At 51.5% G+C, this 22,087-nt stretch overlaps 1 protein-coding gene across 19 annotated transcripts in view; it reads right to left on the bottom strand.

Moving 5' to 3' along the window:
* The window catches only part of FAM120B (family with sequence similarity 120 member B), a 112,483-nt gene that overhangs the window by 17,764 nt on the left and 72,632 nt on the right, over positions 1 to 22,087 (bottom strand). For 10 of the 19 annotated variants that reach the window (XR_015251744.1, XM_086708348.1, XM_086708349.1 and 7 more), the window contains 3 exons: positions 6,908 to 7,114; positions 5,471 to 5,579; positions 3,519 to 3,611 (listed from right to left, as the gene is read on the bottom strand). Coding sequence is in view for 15 of the 19 variants with exons in the window: in XM_086708348.1 (XP_086564474.1) it covers positions 3,519 to 3,611; positions 5,471 to 5,579; positions 6,908 to 7,114 (409 nt within the window). In the remaining 4 variants the exon portion in view is untranslated. Of the gene's footprint in view, positions 1 to 15; positions 3,612 to 5,470; positions 5,580 to 6,907; positions 7,115 to 10,574; positions 14,805 to 22,087 lie in introns of those variants that run through there. The other 9 variants (XR_015251746.1, XM_086708355.1, XM_086708350.1 and 6 more) reach the window with 5 other exon arrangements.

Raw genomic sequence — 22,087 nt, 5'->3', positions numbered from 1 at the left:
ATAAAAGGCGTGACATACGCGTGTGAACATGTATTTTATGCAGACACATCTGAAATTGGAAAACATACTGGTACCACCAACAAAATTTTTGTGAACATTTTTCCACGTGAGGCAAAATGCAAATGAAACGGTGTCCGTGCTTAACCACTGTCCTGCAGGAGCCTTTCAATTCCTCACGCCCCCACGCCCACATTCTTTTTGCTTTTGAGTGCAGCTGACACACGATGTCCCGCTCGGCAAATCTGCACGTGCTGCTGCGTCCAGTGCCAGGGACTGTGCTCTGGAGGCCCGCATCCCCGTCCCCAAATTCTGACATCTGACCCTAACGCAAGCCACCGCATCTGCCTTTGACCGAGGTCTCCCGGGCACGTTTTTCAGCCCCAATCCCTCAGGCACCACCACTCCCGGACTCTTATGTTACCACCGCGGTCCCGTCCCCTGAGGAGGGACTGGGTTCAAACCAGGGCGCTTCTGAAGCAGCTGCAGGCTTGGGCCGTTGAGGCCATCAACGTTTCCTTGATTCTCCGTGGTCTAGCACCCAGCCTGACAAACATCCCCGAGAGTTCCCAATGTTCCCGGAAATCCAGGCTGGTCCTGTGGGTGGGGGAATCACACCCGAAGCGAGAAGCCCTTTCTGTGTGGCCTTCACGGCAGACAGACCTAGAGGCCCTGCGACCTGCTAGGGTCAGGTCCACGGGCGAGTGCTGAGCCCAGGATCTGAGGCTGCGCTTGCCCGTGAGAACCCACTGCAGCAGGCCTCCTCGGGAAGAGAGGAGATGAGTTATTAAGAAATCCTGCAGAGCCTTCTCTTTTTCCGAAAAGCTCGAATTCAAGGGCACCAGGCTTGGGCCAAGGTGAGGCACGTCCTCGACGGCATGTCTGAGAGTGGCGCCACCATCATCACTCGGGTGTCGCTACTCCCCGGCGGAACCACAGGGCTCAGGGCCAGGAGGACACCAAGGCTGCCAGGCCGTGATTGAGGGCATGTAGCACGTGAGCGGGCGGCCTGGAAGCGGAAATGCGCACGTGGTGGTCGTCTGTCCCACCCCAGGTGACTGTGCTCACCTCCCCGCAGAACTCGTCACCTCCTCCCCTCTACCGTGCCCGGGCTTCCCTTGCAGCCCTCCTCTCCCTGACTTCGTACTATCTCATCTTTCCTGACTTGCAACACCAGCAGGAAGAAAAGGAGACAAGCCTAAGCCAAAGGGGATTAAGAGGAAGGTTTCCATTTCCCACACCAGGCCATACGTGGGGAGCAGTGATGTCGGGGAGAGCGGCTGCCGGGGAGCCTCTGTCATCTGCTCAGAGGAACGCGGGGAGGACCACGTACACCCCATCACGCCGGGCTGCCTGGAAGGCGTGCAGCACGCCTGCCCTCATTCTGCTTGCCTGTGCTCGGTGGGTGCACTCTGATCCTCACCTGGAGGGGCCAGGGCCTTGCGAGCTTGACAGCACCGTAGCTTTAAGGGTGACAGGGACCCAGGGTCCTGCTACTTAAACATCCGTGGGACGGGATATGCAGACGGACAGGGCTGGACCCGCTCTCCGCTCCAAGCCCATCACACACGTATTTCAAACACAGGATGGGGGCCTACAGGTCACACCCTGCTAGCATTACAGAAGAGGCTCGTCACCAGCTTTGTACTGAAGGTCCACAGGCTCTGAGATCTGTGGGTGGTGGTCTGGTGACTAAGGGAACATCTCTCCAGAATGGACACATGGAGCATCTCATCTGAAGTGAACTTCCAGGGCTCTGACCAGTGTCGTGAGGCTCTGAAAGGTCAGCTCCTCTGCTGCCTGCCTCCTGCTCCCCTTCCAGCCACACAGGGTCCCGAGGGCCCCGCCTTCTGCGCACACCCCTCCCGTAGGCCTCTGGTGGCTGCTCCCTCTCACCGGGTCTCTGCTTCAACACCACCTCTCAGAGGGGTTTTCTCGGACCCCAGTGAAGACGGGGGAGATGCACACTCCATGTGCATTTGTCCGGCTCCGCCTGGCTGCTGGAAGACGTGTCGTTCTTAACAAGTTAGGAGCCCCAAGGAGAGGCAGACAGCCTGACGGGGCAAGGCCACACACTGTGGAGCCTCCAGGCTGGGGGGGCCACCTGCTGCATGTATGCACCCTTAGGGCAGCTCAGCTCGACAGGCTGAGTAAGCGCTGACGTCGTGCACACACAACGGGTCCAACCAGAGGGCACCTGGAGTGCCACCTTCGCAGACGCGAGCCCACAGCTCCGGGTGTCAGAGTCTGACTTTAGGTAAGTTTACAAACCCTCCTTCGTCTTCGGGGTTCTCTCTTTGTGGTTCAGCTCAATAAACTGCACTACCTTCTAAATTAAAAGCAATCTCAAATATACTTGAAACAACGGAAAGAAGGAATGTGCCTTAATCCCAGTCATGCTGCACCAGCACCAACCCTCAGGTGGTTTAGGTGGAGGCACCGTGTGCCTACGCTGGACGAGGCGGGGGCAGGGCGGGACACTGCTACACGCATTTGGCCAACCGTCCAGAAGCTGCAGGCGACGGTGGGCAGGACTGGCCAGGTGGACTGTGCAGGCTCGCCAGCTAAAAGGGCCACCTGAAACAGCTACGAATCTGACAGAGCTGCCTGCCCTCTGTCCCCAAGGGTGGGCATTTCAAAACCAGTCACCATGAACTCCGGTCAGCGCTGAACCGTACAGCAGACCCTTGATGTTTCTGCCAGAACGAGAGGCTCGCATTCCCCTCAGCAACATCCCAAGTGAGCAGACACCGTGGACGCCCACACAGACAGACCGAGAAAGGCGGCTTTGCTTAATGACACGGACTGGCTGTGCTCTAGGGGGACAATGTGAGTAATCTGTGAAATCTCTACACATTTTAGAGTTTGCAAAAAACTAAATTAAATTAAAGGCATGTTTGTATTTGCAAGGATAAAATTGTAAACCTTAGCTAATATAAGATCTGTACAGTTAGGTTTTCAAAACTGTAAGGAATTTTGAGTTTAAATATTGATGAGGTTTTCTTTGTATTTAAAACGTAAACTACTACATATTAAATTCAGTTTTACGCACAAAATCAGACATCTGTATTACACACCCAAGAAGTAAAGGATTCATTTTATTTCCTGGATCACCCAAGAGGCTCTTCTGTATACAAGCCAGATCACAGAAAATATCAAAATGCTGCTACTGGCAAAATGCTACTTTCTGTGCTATTTTTTCATCAGAAGGATCCCTGTGCATGAAACCTTTACAAGAACCTTTCTTTGACAAACTTATAAAAACAATGGGTCTCAAACAGATGAAACGAATTGATAGAGAAGAAACAAAGTGGCAAGGAGCAGAGACCGACTAGCGCCGAGCTTGGAAATTACTGGTCTCTACTTCACTCAGCAATGAAATCAGACATCATCAGTATAATGACCTGTTTACCTGGAAACACCAACCGACGCCCAAACAGACGTCGGGTGGCCAGCCTTCAGCAGAAGCACGAAGCTGAAACAGCACCATCGCGAGCAGCCCATGGCCGCCGGCCTCTTACCTGGACCCTGATCCCTCCAGTGCTGTCCTTGGCCTGCCCGGCTGTACCCGGAGCTCGTCCTGTGGGAGCCGGATCCCTGCCTCCCCCACCTGCCTGTAGGGACACGTGATCAGCACGTTAGGAGGCCACCACATGCCTAACCCCAAATGACACATTTTGTCTACGAGGGCAGCAGGGTGGCACCAGGTCTGTAGTTCCCAAACTTCTGGTACCCTTAAATCACAGGGAAAGCCCGTGAGAAATGCAGACTGAGGGGCCACAGCTGGGCCGAGGGGGGTGGGAGTCGGACGTCCACATTTAAACACGTTCCCCGGGAGACCCCGTGCAGGTGACAGACGAGCAGACCGGCAGGCGCCGAGGCAGAGCAGGGGCGCTCTGTCAGGGCTCCAACCAAGCAGGGCCCCTGCCTCCCAGGCCTGGGGACTGAGCTCTGCAGGCTGCCAGCACAGCTTCTGGACCCCCTGCACTTGGGTTCTGGGTAAGCAGGGGGCCTGGGACCCCGAGAACCAGACCAAGGTGTGCGTGCCCCTCCCAGTCCTCCACGCACTCAACTGCTCTGGCGTTTCCTCTCATAAATTCCTAAGCTCTGACACCGTCTTCATGAGAAAGTCTGACTCAGAGTCTCCTGCCAACTTCAAGCAGCCTGCGTTCTGCCATCTGCAGCCTCCGGCCACCGCTCGGGAACCCAGGCACTGTGTGTGCAGGACAGGACGCAGACCGGTTCGGGCACAGGCGACAGAGGCAGAATGCCACACATGTATTTTGCAAGGAACAAGCTCTCGCTTTGGGGTCAAATCCTGCCTGTCCACAGTTGGCAGGAGGAGGCCAAACAGAGACAAAAGGACAGGACAAGGCGGGAGTCTGTCGCTCCCGGGACTCGGGGGAGGAAGTGCCCTCCTCACTTGCTGGAGGCCCCGCTCCTACCCCCCAGGCTCTCCTGTGGGCCGCGGGGTCCCACACACAGCGCCCAACGGGGGCTTACGGACCTCGCGACATAAAGCCTCTCAGAGTGAGACCAGCAAGGCAGACACCAAGCAGAGGCCCTGAAGACAGTCTGCTGGGTCGGAACAGGGGTGAGTTCTCAGATTCCACCAAAGAAAGCAATGGGGCTGCTAGAGTCACAGGCACAGACCCTCACCAATGGAGGACGTGAAGTAATAAAAACTCGTCGAGCAGCTAATCTAGAAGACGTCAACTTCAGTGCTAAAGAATCATCCAGTCAGTGAGATACACTGTTTAATCTATGAAGTTAGTTAAAAAAAACCAACACCCGGCCAATGCTGACAAGGGGCCACGAAACAAACTCTTCATCACTGCTGGTGAAGGTATAAAGTGACAAAAGGCTTTTAGAAGACAAGCTGGCAAGATTTATCTAAGATTCGATTGCATTTCGTTCCATAATTTGTACGCTCTGCTGCTTTGTTTGAAGAAAATCACGTACATAAAACGGAAGCCACTTCAGAGCTCTCCCACCAGGCACAGCAGCGAACCGGGTGCGAGGGGTCTGGACACACAGAGGACGCACAGCCACACAGAAGATCATCACAATGAGGTAGAAGCACAGAAAAATACTGCAAAAAATCATCTGCCAACATCTGCTATCTTTAGGGGACGGAATACACGTTATTTACGCTTCCTTTTTAAAATCTGTTTTCTTTATATGCTAAATGTTCCTAACATACTTTTACTGGGAAGAGAAACAACTTTGGTCAGGCGAATGCCACGCAAGCAGCGTCTGGCTGCAGGGAGCCGAGGAGAGGAGAGGGGAGAGTACGGGCCCACAGTGGAGCTCTCGGTCATGGGACACGCAGAACGCATCTGAGATGCCTTTCCTCAAGGGACCAGGATTTAAAAGGCTGGGTGGCACCTTGTGGCGTTAAGTGCGCGCTTTCTCCCGATCTCAGCAGCCAGCGGGTGGCAGGCTGCACGGCGCGGCCTGGCCCGGTGCCCACCTGGCTGGGGGGAGTGCCAGTGCTGCCTGCTGACGATGCGCCGGTTCTCCCTCACGCAGGCCTTGCACACGACCGACTTCAGCGCGTGGAACTTGGTCAGCCGGGACCTCTGCGGACAGAGCAGACAGCGTGAGCAGCGTCAGGCCCGTGCGCGCCCTCTGGAAACAACAACAGTGACCACGGTGTCCGAGGACACTGGGCGAGCACTCCCTTCACGGCTGAAACTTAACGAGAGCTTCTCAGAAAACCGACACTCTCCTGAGGTAGCGCTACACCCTCTCTGGTCTGACGGGTTTGATGGTCACTGCCAAGAGGTCGAGCTCTGTGGTGAATCTGGGCCGCCACCGGGCGGTCCTAACAAACCTGGGCCCGTCACCTGACTGGTGACCGCTCTCGGGCAGACTCACCCCTCCGTGCTGCCTCATTTACTGCTGACACTCGGCCCCATCTGCCCCGACTTGTTTTAAACCACAAGTGCGATCACCTGGTGTGCGACCACATCAGACATGGGGCCACGACTGGGGGCTCACGGGTGGTGGCTGCAGTCGGCTCTGCTCTGCTCCTGCATCAGTTCCACACACGGTGACAAGTCACATCTGAGCAATGCCCTTCCCTGCTCCCCCACCGCTGCTGCACATAACATTTCCAGACTGCTTCTCAGTCCTGAACCCCTGAACCCCTAGGGTGCCCTGGTTTTGTTCGCGTGAGGGACGGAGGTGGGAGCACCTCTCCAAACGTTTCCTATCTGATGCGAAGCTCAGCGTTCGTCATCCTCACAGCTGGGGAGTCCTCCTGGGACCCCGCGCTCTCACGCACACTTGCGGCTATCCATGCACACTCCACGTGAGCCTGACAGGGGCCTCGTGTGGAGACCTCCCAGGAACCACGGAGCACTTGCACTCATGTAGCAGGACAGCAGCCCATGTCCCTGACTAAACCACAGCCTTCAGGGAACATTTTCAGGTAATACACATCAGGTTGGTCACCTCTGGACAAACCTTCCTTCTTCACTCAAAAAGGGCAAAGGAGAGAAAGCACTTGAAAACGGGCTGTGCTGGACGGGGCGGGGTGCTCCGCATTCTCCCTCAGCGGGAGTCTGGGGGACTCAAGCCCCACGGTGGTATTTCAGGGGAAGCTAGGACGTACGCTGGCCCTGAGGCCTCAGGCCTCCCATCCCGCGCTTCTGGCTTTCTGGGTCAGAAGAGCAGTGGTTTGCACAAGGTAAGCAGCATCTGTGCTAACGGTGTAAGATCCCAGGTGGGAATGCGAGCCCCCTCCAGTGGGACGTTTCTGGGACGTGTGTGTGCCTTCCTCCCTGAGGTGGCCGCTGGGACAGACAGAACGGACGTCTGGCCAAGGACTCTGAGCCTGATGACGCCTCTGAGACCTGACCAAGCCTGTTCGTTATTTCTGAATGGGAAACCACCACGGACTCACGTTTTGTTCCACCAGAGCCTCCACGGTGCACCCCTTCTCCGACTGCAGGTACTTCTGATGGAAGAGCTTCCCGTCAAACACGTTCCAGGGCATGAAGTCACTCATCCTCCAGGGGAAGCCGCACGCGCTGTTGACCAAGACCAAAGTGGTAAGGCCGCGGACCAGCAGGGAGCCAAGCTGCACGGCTCGGGCGTCGATGTAGTCAAGCTGTGGGGGCACACGGAGAACGTAAAGAAGGGGTCACGCGTGTGGGGAAGCGGACGCTGCCCCTCAGCGCTGTGCGCTCACTCTGCTGCTCAGGGGGACGTGACAGGGAGCGGCACCCGTGAGTGTGCGTGCTCACTCGCACACCCACTGTGCACACCTCAGGCATCTGCCCGGGCCTGTGCGTACATCGCCCACCGGGCTACGACTCGGAACGGCTCCTTCACGTGTCAGAGCTGCGGTTCACCATGAAACCCTGCAAGGTCGTCTCCTTCAGGGGTACTCGCCTCTGAGTTTCTTTAAAAGCGAAGGCAAAGGAAGAGAAGCCAAGAGAGTATCATTTGAGATACCGATGAGTTCACCGCATTCTTAAAAAATCACACTCGGGGCGCCTGGGTGGCGCAGCCGGTTAAGCGTCCGACTTCAGCCAGGTCACGATCTCGCGGTCCGTGAGTTCGAGCCCCGCGTCAGGCTCTGGGCTGATGGCTCGGAGCCTGGAGCCTGTTTCCGATTCTGTGTCTCCCTCTCTCTCTGCCCCTCCCCCGTTCATGCTCTGTCTCTCTCTGTCCCAAAAATAAATAAATGTTGAAAAAAAAAAATTAAAAAAAAAAATCACACTCAGTTGTTCCAATTATAGGTATTATCGCACAGGGCTGGTGAGTAACTTTTCACAAACTAAGGTCATACGAATCTAAATTTCTCTTTTCGTTGCCAGATCTACCCTGACATCACACACGCTCACTGTGCTTGGCTGTGGCTGTGCTACAGGCGGGCTCTTGCGTTCGGTGAGAGCTTGCCGCCGCTCACGGTTCTGGCATTCTTGGCTTGTGCTGAACGCACACAGGTGAACTGACACCTAAGCACATGTCCACATGGTTTGGTCAAGGTTAGCTCCACTAAATCTGTAGGTGTCTGGTTGACCTAGGCTGCTCCAATTCGACAGTGGCTATCTAAAAATTTTTTTTTTTTAATGTTTTATTTATTTTTGAGAGAGAGAGAGAAAGCATGAGTAGGGGAGGGGCAGAGAGAGAGGGAGACACAGAATCCGCAGCAGGCTCCAGGCTCTGAGCTGTCAGCACAGAGCCCAACGTGGGGCTCGAACCCACGAACTGCGAGATCATGACCTGAGCCGAAGTCGGATGCTTAACAGACTAAGCCATGCAGGTGCCCCAAGTTTATTTAAGTTTAAAGAGAGAGAGAGAGAGACAGAGCATGAGTGGGGAAGGGGCAGAGAGAGAGAAAGAGAAGGAGACACAGAATCCGAAGCAAGCTGCAGGCTCCGAGCTGTCCGCACAGAGCCCGATGCAGGGCTCAAAACCACAAACTGCGAGATCATGACCTGAGCTGAAGTCGGCCACTCAACTGACTGAGCCACCGAGGCGCCCCCAATGGTGGCTATTTTAAATGTCACTGCATCTCTAATAGAGTTCATAAAACCAAAATCAACCACAAAATAAATCAAAGACATTTTAACTCCTTTTTAAGGGTTCACTTCAGTTATTGATCATTTTAAGATCATCATTTTAAGAAAGTTATCACCAACTGTGATTACCCTAGAGTTAATCTAAGGTTTAAGGAAAGTGTATTTGTTGGGGCGCCTGGGTGGCTCAGTCAGTTAAGCATCCAACTCTTGATTTCAGCTCAGGTCATGATCTCACAGTTGTAATATGGAGCTTTGCGTTGGGCTCACTGCTGAGCGTGGAGTCGAATTCTCTCTCTCCTCCTCTTCCTCCCCCTGGCTTACGTGTGCACACATACGCTCTCTCAAAATAAATAAACGTTTTAAAAAAAGAAAACGTATTTGTTGTATAGCACTGCTTTTTAAGTTGTCCTAAAACGAGCCACCACAGAAGAGGTTTGTGGGGCTGCGGGGACGCTGATTAATTCAAGGTGGGGGTCCTCATTCCCTGCTCTACAGGCTTCTCCAGCTGAGGCCTGTGCTGGCCGGCCGTTCCCCGACACACGACCTACCTCACTGCCCTTCAGGAACCCTCCATCATCACTGCGTGTTCAGTGCATCGAGCCCGTGCACTTCCTCATCTATGCACACGCTGTAGCTGTCCATCTATAGAATTGCACCACCAGAGCTGGCCACCAGGAGCCATGTGTGATATTTGAATTTAAATGAACCACAAACCAAACTGGGTCAGCTCCTCAGATGCACTGTCCCCACTTCGAGTGCTCAGGGCCACATGCAGCTAAGCCCTCCCAACCGGACAGTGTGCCACGGGACCACTTCGGTCTAAAACACCCCCTCTTCTCTGCCTCGACCTTGCAGACTGTGAGCAGTCCTCAGCTTCCTCACCCTGGCCCCAGCACCGTGGGCCTCACCCCAATGCTCAGACCACAGCGCCTACTCAATGGCAGACCAATGGGCAATGTGCCTAACACAGATGTTACGTATTTTCTCCAGGCGCCGGGAGAAATTCTCTAATTGGGCAGATTTTTCTGTAATGGAATCAATTCTTGTTCATGTCTTGTGCTCATCCCTTGTGTACTTGATCATACATCCCAATTATACATGAGCTATGCCAGCCCCAAAGCACAGATCCTACGTGTGCCACTTGGATTTTCACAAACCGTGTAACCAACACCTAGGCGACAAAGCACATGCTGCCAGCATAAGGAAGCCCTGGTGGCCTCCCTGTCACCCCTACTGCCCCCAAATGGTAAGCACCCACCAGCCTCTCAAATTGTCACTGGTTTTACTTGCTTGTGAATTTACAGAAATGAATCAGGCAGCATAGGTTCTGGCTTATGGTGACACTGCTTGTGAAGCTGTCTCATGCTGTGAGTGTGAAGGCTGTCCTCACTGCCCTCCCGTGTGCCACTGCACGGACTTTGTGCAGGAAACGCACAGATTCTAACATGACTTTGGGGACCACAGACACCTTTAAATGGTGAGTCTTCTTCAAGCTAGGTTTTTTCAGAAATGTTTTGTGCCTGTCCATGTAGAGATTTTATACAACTTTTGTTTTTTCCTATCCTTGTTTTTTCTTTGAGGTTAGTATAAACATAAAATTGGGGTGTTATTTTTACCTGGTATTGTTTTACAGAATACAGTTGGGTTGTATATGCTTTGAATCTAGCACCTGTAAAATCTGCTTATTACTTCTAATGATGGTTCTGTAGATGTGATTTTCCATTCACGTAATCATGTCATCTGTCAACGATGACAAGTTTTATTTATTTCTTCCAAACCCTACACCTTGTATTTCTTTCTTCTGACTTTTCTGGCCATGGCTTCCGATTCGACAGACATGGTGAAGGAAGGTACCCCACACTCACGCCCACTAGAGAGGAAAATCTTTCAATATTTAACCATTAAGTGTGATTTCTGCCGTGGATTTTAATCTTGACTCGATTAAGGAAGTGCCCTTCTAACCCTAGTGGACTGAGGGTTTTATCATGAACAGGTACTGAATTGAATCACATACTGTTACTGCATCCATTAACAAAACCGTATGCTTTTTCTTATTTATTGTGCTACAGTGAATCATACTGGTTTCAAATGTTAAATCAACTCTGTATCAGTTTTACATATTGCCAGATTTAATTTGCTAGCATTTTATCTGGAAGTCTTGAATTTAATTTCATGAAAGAGAGTGGCCTATAATTTTCATTTGTTTTTGTCTCTGGTACCAAGGTTTTGCTGGATTCATTAAGAGAAGTTGGATTAGTGATGCTGCTTCCTCCTTAGGTGTTAGGGACGTTCGCTAGGAGCCATCGGGATTTGTGGTTTCCTGATTCAGGGTCAATGTCTTCAACCGATTTAGAACCACTTGGATTCTCTATTTCTTCCTGTTTCAGTCTTACTAAATAGACTGTATTTTTTGAGGAGTACGTTCATTTTACCTAACCTTCCAAATTCACTGCTGTAATGCTTTCATAATACCCTCTCATTATCTCCTTAGTGCCCACATGACCTGCAAGGATGCCGCTCCAATGGGCCGTTTATGCTTTCTCCTTTCCTATGATTTCCTATTGATAGTTGCTCTTATGATCTTCCTGTCACACTCTTTGGGTTTGATCTGCTCATTTCTCTTTTTTTAACGTTTATTTATTTTGAGAGAGAGAGAGGGAGAGAGAGAATCCCAAGCAGTCAGCGCAGAGCCCAATGCGAGGCCTGGTCCCACAAACCGGGAGATCATGACCTGAACTGAAATCAAGAGCCAGACGCTCAACCAACTGAGCCCGCCAGGCACCCCTGCTCATTTCTAATTTACAGAGACGTCAACTCACACCACGGGCTCTCAGCCTTCCTTCTTTCCCAACATATTCATTCGATGCTGTATATTTCCTGCTAAGAACAGCTTTTAGCTTCATGTGCAAACTTCAATATTACCATTTTCACTGTCATTCAGATTATTTCATATCTACTGTGAGTTCTACTTCCACCCATGAGTTAGTCAGCGCTATGCTATTTAATTTGCAAATAATTGGGAGTTTCAATTTTTGCGTTACTGTTGGTTTCCAGCTCACTTCTGCTGTGGTCAGAAAGCAGACTGACAGCCTCCACGGTCTGAGACTGGCTGGCACTAGGACCACCACACGGTCGATGCCAGCGGTCCCCATGTACACTCTGTCCTGCAACGCTGGGGTGCACATCTATATGCTGAGGAGGTCAAGTGTGTGCACTGTGTTCTTATGCTCTGACCCTTAGTGACTCTCCCTCTGCTCGCTCCATCAGCCCTGGAGAGGGATGTGTTACAGCAGGACTCAATCGATCAACTTTTTCTGTGAAGAGTCAAGACAGTAAAGATGCCAGGCTTTGCTGGCCCTGTGCAGTCTCTGTTGAACATTCTTTTTTAGACACAACACTTTAAAAATGTAAAAACCGGGGCGCCTGGTGGGCTCAGTCGGTTGAGCGTCCGACTTCGGCTCAGGTCGTGATCTCACGGCTTGTGGGCTTGAGCCCTGCGTCGGGCTCTGTGCTGGCAGCTCAGAGCCTGGAGCCTGCTTCGGATTCTGTCTCCCTCCCTCTCTCTCCGCCCCTTCCCTGCTTGCTCTCTGTTTCTTTCTCAAATAACAAACATTAAAAAAAATCCGTAAAAACCATTCTTAGCTCGCAGGATGGTACAAAAACAGGCTATGGGCTGGATCCAGCCCACAGGGCCATGGTTTGCTGAGCTCTCTTCTCAAGTCTGCCACTCTTCGTTGGAAATACCGTTGAAGCTGCTCACGCTAATTTACGCTGTCAGCCAGTTGTGACGTCATCAGGACACAGCCCTCGTCTCCGGCGATCCCCGCTTGAAGTCCACTTCCTGCAACGTGGCCACACCAGTTTCTCAAGGCGAGAACGTGGCTCACTTCTGTCCTTATTTCCCAGACTCTTGGTGTTCCTCCACCCCAGGTGTGTGTCCGTAGGCAGCGCGTGGCTACTTTGGGACTTTTATTTTGCCGTGCTGACAGATTCACAGGAAGCTGCAAGGGTTGCATGGAGAGTCCCATGGACGCACCCCGTTCCCCATAGTGCTAACGTTCTACACTCCACAGTGCAGCATCAAGACCAGGAGATGGGCCCCTCCACACGCGTGTACATGTGTGCGCGTGTGTGCTACACAGTTTCCATCACAGGAGCAACCTGTGCCACCACCACTGCCATGACACAGCTGCTCCATCACCACAAAGACCCCCTTCGCGCACAGCCTCGGCGGGGCCCTGCCCCACTCTCCGTTTCCCTGTCTCGTTCCGAGAGTGTGGCTGTGCGGGGCTGGCTTCCTCGCTCAGCACGACGCACTGAGTTCCGCTCACACTGTTGTGTGTGTGAGGCCCTCCCTTGTATGGCTGGTCCCACCCCACAGTGTGGATGGGCCAGGGGTTTGAGCGCTCGCCTATTTAAAGACATTTCTCGTTTCCAGCTCTTGCTGCCACACACGCAGCTGCTGTGAATGCTCCCATCCAGGTTCTGTGTGAGCAGAAGTCTTCCATTCTGTGGGACCAGTGCCCAGGAGGGGAACCGCTGAGGCACGCGGTAAGTGCACGCTTAGCTTTTCAGAGAACGGACGAACTTTTCCCAGTGCTCCCCTCACTGCGCAGCTGGCCTCCAAGCACCCCCATGCTTGCCAGCCTTTGCCACCTTCACCGTGCGTAATTTTGGCTGCTCTGATATATACGCAGTGGTCCCTCACTGTGGCTTCAAAGATGTTGAAAGACTTTTAACTGCTTGATATTTCACACCCAAATATCTTTTTTAGTGAAATGTCTATTTGTGTCTTTTGTCTACTTTCTAAGTGGGCTGTTTGTTTTTGACTAAGTTTTGAAACTCCTTTTATTTCCTACTTACAAGACCTTTGTCAGACATGTTGGCAAATATTTTTCTCCCAGTCAGTAGCTTGGTGTCTCCCCATTTTTACAGAATAAAAGTTTTTAATTCTGATGATGTGCAATTTATTGATTTTCTTTTATGGATCATGCTTCTGATGTGAAACCTAAGAACTCTCTACCGAGCCCTAGATCCCGAAGGTTTCCTGTTTCCCTGGAAGTTTTATAGGGCTATACTTTGCACTTAGCTCAGCGCTCCACTTGAGTTCAACTTTCCACGAATGAACAGTAAGGTTAAGGTCACGACTCCACTGTGGGTGGTTGTCCAAATGCTCCAGCACCACGTGTTGTTGACAAGACCTTCTCACTCTGCCAAAATCTGCTGGCAGTACCTTTGTGGTTCTGCTTCTTGGTTCTCTGCTCGGTTCCACTGACCCACGTGTCCATCCTTCAGCCCATCCGCGCGGTCTCGATCAGTGTGGTTACACAACAAGCTATGTTGACAAGCTATATTCCTCCTGCTTTGTTCTTTTTCAAAACGGTTTTGGCTGTATTTTAGTTCCTTTGCTCTTCCATATAAATTTGAAAATAATCTTGTCATAGCAATAACAACAAAAACACCTCTGCTGGGATTTGGCTAGAAACAGTCCATCAATTTGGAGAACTGAGCTCTCCACTGTGCAGAGCTTTGCAGTCCATGAGCATGGTACGTCTCTCTCCACGAACCTGGGTTTCCTTTGACTTCTTCCACCAGCATTTTATAATTCTCAGCACACAGATTTTTTTATGTTGATCTTCAGCCTGAGGTCTTGCTGAACTCTCACTAGCTCTAGGAGTTTTTTGGTAGATTCCTCGGGATTCTCTATGTAGAGAATCTTGTCATGTGCAAAGTGGGATAGTTTTCTCTCACTCAGTGATCTGCATGTCATTTGCTTCCTTTCCCAGCCTCGGTGCACAGGCCACAAGTGCCAGCCCTGAGCTCCAGAGGGGCAATGTGAGCAGACCTCCTGGCCTTATTCACCACCACAGGGGGACACATGCAGTCCTTCCATGGTATGCATGATACCAGCTGCTGGGGATTTTGTAGATATTCTCTACTGAGGTGAAGAAGGTCCCCTCTATGCCTATTCTTCTGAATACCTGACGTGATCATGTGATTTTTCTTCATTGGCATTTTAGAGAATTGCAGAGACAGATTTTTGAATTCTGAATCAGCCATGCATCCCTGCAATAAACAATCCCACTTGGTCCGTGTGCTTCTTTTTACACATTGCTTGATTTGATCTGCTAACATTTTGTTAAGGATTTCTGTGTCTATGTTCACAAGGGACATTGGTCTGACGTATTCCCTTTTTGTAATTCATTTATCTGGGTTTGGTATCAGGGTAATATTGGTCTTGTTGGGAAGTATTCCATCTCCTTGTATTTTCTGGAAGGTAATGGGTAGAAGTGGCATTAATTCTTTGAACACTGATAAAGGACCCGGTGAAACCAACTAGGTTATAGATGCATTTTGGAGAGAGTTTTGAAAACTATGAATACAGTTTCCTTAACAGTTATATGGCCGTCTAAACTATCTGTTAGTAATGAGTAGACTGCAGTCATGTGTGTTTTAGGGGTATCTGGTCTGTTACATCTAAGCTGCTGCATTTGTGTATGTGTAAAGCTGCCCGAAGCATTCCCTTAACCCTTCTGCTCTCGGCAGGTCTGTGGCGATACCTCATCTACTCCTGACGGTGGCAAATTATATTTTCTCCTTTCTCACCAGGCAAATACTCTGGAGCAAAAGTGGTTCCCAAATGCTGGGCTGACCTTCCTGGACTTCTGTTTCCTACAGTCGCGACTCAGTAATTCTTTATGGCCCTTTTAGCCATCTGATACTTTGATTTATTATTTTTAAAAAATATTTTGTTAGCTTTTCTATTTGTCTTCAATAGGAAAACCCACCCAGACACCCTCAGGATGTATCTCCCACACACTTGGTCTCCACAGCTGGGTTCTCGATGTTTTCGTACCAAAAATACTGTTGGCAACCTGGTGAAACCTATGGGTTCTTTCTCAGAATAACATTAAATACATACAATAAAATACATAGGTTTATAAAAGAATTAGTTACAGTATAGTTTTCAAAATAACATAAATTTACAATGCAGTAATTTACAGTAACTTCTCCATATGTACCTTAAAAGATAAAAAGAAAACAGTGGCTGTAATAACCATAATTTTGAGAAAATGAGGACAGGAGATAACATGTATGAATTTCTCCAACTGTAACGTAACGTGGGATCCTCTGTGATTTCTCCTGGTGACAAAGCTACAGGTGCTGCCATTATTATTAGGATTTGTTGACTACATAAGGGAAATGATGAATTTCAGTTACAAGTTGGTGAAAATAAAGATGTATTTTTTTCCTGTTGCAGTTCGTAGACTCCCATTTAAAGAATCCTCAAAATTATACCACACGTACAACAACAATTCAGGGTCTGACAAAAATAAACACACACTGTGGCAGGTGAGTACTTTAAATAGACGGCCGTAACCCTGGGACCAGCAATTGCTTTCCTTACATTGATGTAATCTTTGCTGGAGGGTTTGCAAAGTGTGTTAACAGAGGAAATTCCACCAAAAGACATGGGCAGTTTTGGAGCCTCTATTACCCATTTAATTATCAAACACTAAAAATAAAGTCTAAACCAAGAAAAGCACATTAAACTGGGAATAAGGTCACAGTGTTAAAGGGCTGGATGTGTTGATAGTTTTCTTTCTCAAACATAATCATTTCCCTTTTGATCCCAGCTTTCTCAGGGCTTCCAGGCTACCAAGAATGGGCCACGCTCTCTCTTGGACACGCGGGGTCAGGAAACACCATATGAGCCACTCACGAGTGGCTCACACAGCAGGCTGTACTGAAGCAGGAAACTTCCTTCTCCTTTGTAGGGTGCCCACGCCCCTGTGCCTGTGCTCAGTCACCCTTGACCTGGCCCCCGATCCTCTCCCTCTCCACACTCCCCCTCTCCAGGCCCTATGGAGGGGAGGGGGTCTCACCCTCACCTGTCTCAGCACCCCCACCCCCCACCAGCCTCCACCCCACTGCTCTCCAGAAGCTGTTCCAGGTCTAAGTCCAACGTTCATTTCCTCATCCTTTCTCCTGACCGCACCCACACACGGGCGCCCGGCCTACTGGGTGCCCGTCTTCTGCCACGCTCTTTCTGCCATCCCTAATGAGGGTGCTCTCAAGACCCCCAGCGGACGTCCTCAGGCCACACCTCTTTCTTCTCCCTGTGTTGATAAACCCGCATGTGCTCATGCTGCCCAAGTCCACCTCCAACGCCAACTCTCCCCAAGCTCCAGACTTGTAAGTCCCGCTGTGCAGACATACATCTCACATGTGACCCTCCCCAAACGGAGCTCTTCCCCTCCCGCCTCGGACTGCTGATCCAGGAAAACGGGATCCCACGCCAGGCTCCTCCTGCCTCCTGCACACTTTGCACCACTTTTCTCTTCACCTCGACCTTCAGTTCCACCATGCCAGGCCCCTCGCTGAACCCACTGTCCCCACTCTAGGCCCCGCTTGCACTGGCACACGTGGCCCCCCCATGAAGGGCTGGGCTTCATGTCACTCTGCTGTCCGAAGCCCCCTGGATTCCTCAACAGCCAGGGGAGTCCCAGCTGTGACCAGAGGCCACAGCTCGGACCAGCTGTGACCACCTCTAGAGGCTCTAAGCTGCTCAATGAACCCAACAAATTTCTTTGTTCCCTTCTGAGGCCCTCCCGCCCTTACTCTATTCTCACCTCTGACTCATCAAATCCCAGTGCAGGGGTAGATGCCTGGAGGAGCTGGGGGGACAGGAATGCCCTCCCTGCCCCCGCGCCCCAGGAGGAGGTCACCACGGTGGCACTCCTGCTGAGCCACCCTCCCGGGACGACCACCTTCCTGCCCCTGCGCCCCCAGTACAGGTCTGGCACTGGGCCAGCATTCAGTTTCTACTGAAAGAGTGAACTTGCTGCTTAAGTATCAACATGACATATGAGATTTACTTCTCTATTAAGACCCTACAAATGGCAGGCAGAGGGTCTCTGTTAGGAAGTACATCGGCTCCAGTTCATAACATGATGCCTGTGTACAAGGATACAACCGCTGCCTTCCTGTACATGTGCCACGTGACACGGGGCAGGTCGTGACTCCGCACAAGCCGGGGGCCTCTCTCTGTAGCACAGGCAGGCACGGTGTGCCCGGCCGTGTGCCGCTGAGGACAGCACACGGCCCTAAGAGCTGTGCTGTGCCAGCTTCCGCTCTAGGAGGCCCTGCTGTCCACACGTGTGCACACCGTGAGCACTCCTCTGTGAGTCCTCGTTCAGCGGGGTGCTGAACTAGCAAACTCCAGGCCGGAATATGGGTCACAGCCATGGTCGCACAGTGGACAGGCTCCACATGCTCACTTTAACCGCAGCTCAGGAGCGGCCCAAGTGCCAAGGCTACCACAAGAAGAGCCAGGCTGGGCGTCCCCGTCCCAGCTGAGCAACTGCGAGCGAGTCACATACCTCGTGTGGGTTTCCGTGGTCTCACCTGGTCCCAGCGCACCATCGGTACTGATGAGTGCCACGTGCGCTGCAAACGTGTAGGTCCTTGAAGAACCAAAGCGCAACGGAATGAAGACAGATTTACACCCAAACCCGACCTACTGAGGTCCTCCAAAAGCCCTTCAAATGCAGTCTTCCCCCACTGCCAGAAATACGAAGTCGTCATGTGCTACAGCAAGGCGCGAGTGATGGAAGGTCAAGTGATGCGATCTGCAGAGTTTATCTTGTAAACACCCAACCAACCGTGCGCGTCACTCAGGACTGAGTGACGGAAACTGTAAAGTCTGCTCTTGGAAAATAACTAACCGTAAAAGACAATGTTCATGCTCAGTCACTTTTTTAAGTGAAAACAAAGCCTCAGCATCAAACACCATCCCCAGCGACCCTGTCGGGTACAGTCGGGACTTGCCAGGTCCTGGTGGCACCAGTGAGCACAGGGCAGCACCAAGGACATGTTCTTCATGTGGGCGAAGTGGGCAGCTGAAACAGAGCCCCCGAGGGCCCACTGTTCACTGCACTTCCTCTAGGCTCACTGAGCTGCACTGGACATGCTGTGCCCCATCTCACAGCTTACAAATGACTTCTGTAAGAGAAGTGAGCCCGTAACCACGTCAAAGCAGGTGAAACAACTAATGCGGGACTTTGGTCTCAAGCCATTACACTGCCCTGGGGTCACAGGATGGGCGGTGACATCACCGGCACTTTAGGGACACTTTTAATTCAAGAAGCTGTACGGCCATTAATTCAGTTTCCTAAACATGGCTTTCTTCCTCCTGCTCGAAGCAAGCAAGCGTGGAAAACCCAGGGAGACCAGGGGACAGACAGCACAGGCAGGGCTGGTGGCGGGGCCTCAGACCCGCAGCTGGCTCACCCAGGTTGAGCCACTGCCACGTACAACTGCTTGCTAGCACTGCGTTAGTGTCGGGATCAGCCGGCACACTGGTGGGGCTCTCCTGTGCCTCCACATCTGGGAAGCAGAAGGTACCGCTGTAAGCGTCAGGTTGTGAAAGTTCTACTTCCCAGAACATGTTAAGGTATTTCTCAGCCAGGGGCGCCTGGGGCTCAGTCGGTTGAGTGGCCAACTCTTGGTGTACGGCTCAGGTCATGCATGGTCTCACGGTCCGAGGGACTGAGCCCCTCGCCGGGCTCTGCACTGACAGTGTGGAGCTGCCTGGCTTCTCACTCTCTCCTCCCTCTCTCTGCCCCACCTCAGCTCGTGTGCGGTCTCAAGATAAATAAAACAAACTTAAAAATAAAAAGCATTTCTCAGCCACGTTTGCCTTGTGATTTTCCTTTTCTGATTATAACGTGAGGGCTGGAAGACAATCTACACCCACCCCCTCTCCTCCACAAGTCTATTCAGGGAGAGGACTGTCCCAAACTGGCTGAAGTTACATGGGAAACAGAGTGAAGAGACGGGGGAAGCCTGCTGACCACCACCAACTCCCCGGTTCCTCGGTGAGCAGAGAAAGCCCCGGACTTACACTAACTGGGCTAAGAGGAGAGCAGACCGTGTTCACAGGCTGCAGGATTGACACCTGAAACTCTGAGGCCACCTTCCCACCAGAGGGACCCCAGAGCCATCGTTCTTCTTCCCCAAACAACTGGCGCTGAGGGCCCTGGGAGCCCAAGTCAGGGCAGGAGGCTGGGCCTGGCCCAGGCTCAGTCACCAGTAAGCACGGACCAGCTCCATGTGGCTAAAAGGTATGGCCTTACAGATAAATAAAATCAATAAAGATGAGCAGCCCGTGTTTTAGAAATAGGATTTAAGGTGCTTTAGAATAAACACGAGGAAAAGCTAAGCCCTGCATGTTTCCTGCCCAGGTGATGGGGCATTTGGTGGGGACCCAGAAACTGGAAAAACCAGTTCTGATGTCCCAAAGCTTCACAGGAAATATTTAACAGTAAACAGTCAACGGTGTGGCGTGGGTTCACATGCCAAGGAAGGCTCATTAACTAGGGCTTATTGGCAGTTATGTAAAACGATGATCCTATGGAACAAAACTACCATTCTTGGCCAGCTGCAGCCCCCGAGCCAACCTAAACTCAGTTTCAGACAGTGCTTCACCAGCGGGATTGTCCCGTGAGCAACTGGAAACCCACACGGGGTGAGAACACTAACAAACCAAACACCAAAAACAAACCCGGGAGCTCCTCTGGTCTGAAAGGCTGATTAGATTTTAGAGGTTCTGCCTGAAGTTCCCGCTCACCTTTAGGGTCCCCTGCCTGCAGTGAGGCACAACGGTACAAAGTAACCCCCAAGGGTACTGCCTGAGACTCGATAGGCAGGGGCAGGACCAGCGGAGGATGCTGGTCTGGCCTTTGTTCACATCCCGCTGTTACTCCACCCTCCGGAGTCAGGATAGTTGGTAGGCCCTGGAAAAGCCATTTATTTGTAAGTGCAGGAACGACATGGCCAGATGTGCCTGATAAACACGTGAGCCTCTGAGAACACCATTCTCAGGTTAAATGCATTAGGCGAGTGTGTGGGGCCGTGCTATCAGCAAGGCCCCTCACCTTGCACATAGCAGGTAATTTAAAAATACCTGTTGAGGGGCGCCTGGGTGGCTCAGTCGGCTGGGCGTCCGACTTTGGCTCAGGTCATGATCTTGCAGTTCACGGGTTTGAGCCCCACATTGGGCTCTGTGCAGACAGCTCGGAGCCTGGAGCCTGCTTCTGATTCTGTGTCTCCCTTTCTCTCTGCCCTCCCCTGCTTGCACTCTGTCTCTCAAAAACTAAAATAAAGTGTTAAAAAAATTTTTTTTATAAATAACCTCTACACCTAACGTAGGGCTTGAACTCACAGCCCCGAGATCAAGAGTCGGATGCTCTACCAACTGAGCCAGCCAGGTAACTCACGAGCCTCCTTTAATAGAAACATGTTTAAAAAGAAAAATTGGAGGGGTACCTGGGTGGCTCAGTCGGTGAAGTGTCCCACTTCAGCTCAGGTCATGATCTCAAGGTTCATGGGTTTGAGCCCCGTGTCAGGCTCTGTGCTGACAGCTCAGAGCCTGGAGCCTGCTTCAGATTCTCTGTCTCCCTCTCTCTTTGCCCCTCTCCTGCTCACACTCTGGGTCTCTCTCTCTCATTCTCGCTCTCAAAAATAAATAAACATTTGGGGCGCCTGGGTGGCGCAGTCGGTTAAGCGTCCGACTTCAGCCAGGTCACGATCTCACGGTCCGTGAGTTCGAGCCCCGCGTCAGGCTCTGGGCTGATGGCTCAGAGCCTGGAGCCTGTTTCTGATTCTGTGTCTCCCTCTCTCTCTGCCCCTCCCCCATTCATGCTCTGTCTCTCTCTGTCCCAAAAAATAAATAAACGTTGAAAAAAAAAATTAAAAAAAAAAAATAAATAAACATTAACAAAAAAATAGCTGTTGAGTGGGGTGCCTGGGTGGCTCGGTTGGTTAAGCGTCCAACTTCGGCTCAGGTTATGATCTCATGGTTTTTGAGTTTGAGCCCCGTGTCCGGCTCTCTGCTCTTAGCTTGGAGCCTGCTTCAAATTCTCTGTCTTCCCCTTTCTCTGCTCCTCCCCTGCTCATGCTCTCTCTCTCTCTCAAAAATAAACATTTAGAAATAGCTGTTTACTATATACTTGAAACTAATATAACATTGTATATCAGTTATATTTCAATAAGAAAATTAAAATTTTCTTGTTGTTTTTATTCAAAAATTTACATGAAAATACATGAAGATCCATTAAGGCCGCCTTGCAGGGAAATACAAATGGGCTCCCCTTTCTCCTAAGGCACAGGGGCAGGGGAGGGGCAGTGCCGGGCCAGTGACAACAGCAGGGCTGGCCCTTCCACGGCCCGTCTTGAGAAGCCACACAAGAGAGCCATTTCTCCCACGCCCTTCCCACCCAATGCCACTTCGTGTCACATCTTTAATCCAGGCAGGAGCGTGCTGTGCAAGAGATGCCCTTGGAGCATGGGTGGACACTTGCCCAGAAGAGCAGGACACAGGAGCCCGGAGCCCCAGGGACTGGCTGGCGGCAGCACCCTGGGAGCAGCATGTGGAGAAAACACTCTCTGCCTGGCCGGGTCGGCACGCTGTCCCAGGAGCGAGTGTCAGCAGGATGGGAGCCTCGAGGTGCCAGCTGGCAGGGCACCAACCATTCTCCTCTGCAGCCCTC

The sequence above is a fragment of the Puma concolor genome, chromosome B2, assembly GCF_028749965.1.
Source record: "Puma concolor isolate L17-30 chromosome B2, mPumCon1.1.hap2, whole genome shotgun sequence".
Lineage (NCBI taxonomy): Eukaryota > Metazoa > Chordata > Mammalia > Carnivora > Felidae > Puma > Puma concolor.
The sequence above is the reverse complement of the archived record's forward strand: the minus strand, read 5'-3'. Positions and strand labels throughout refer to the sequence as shown.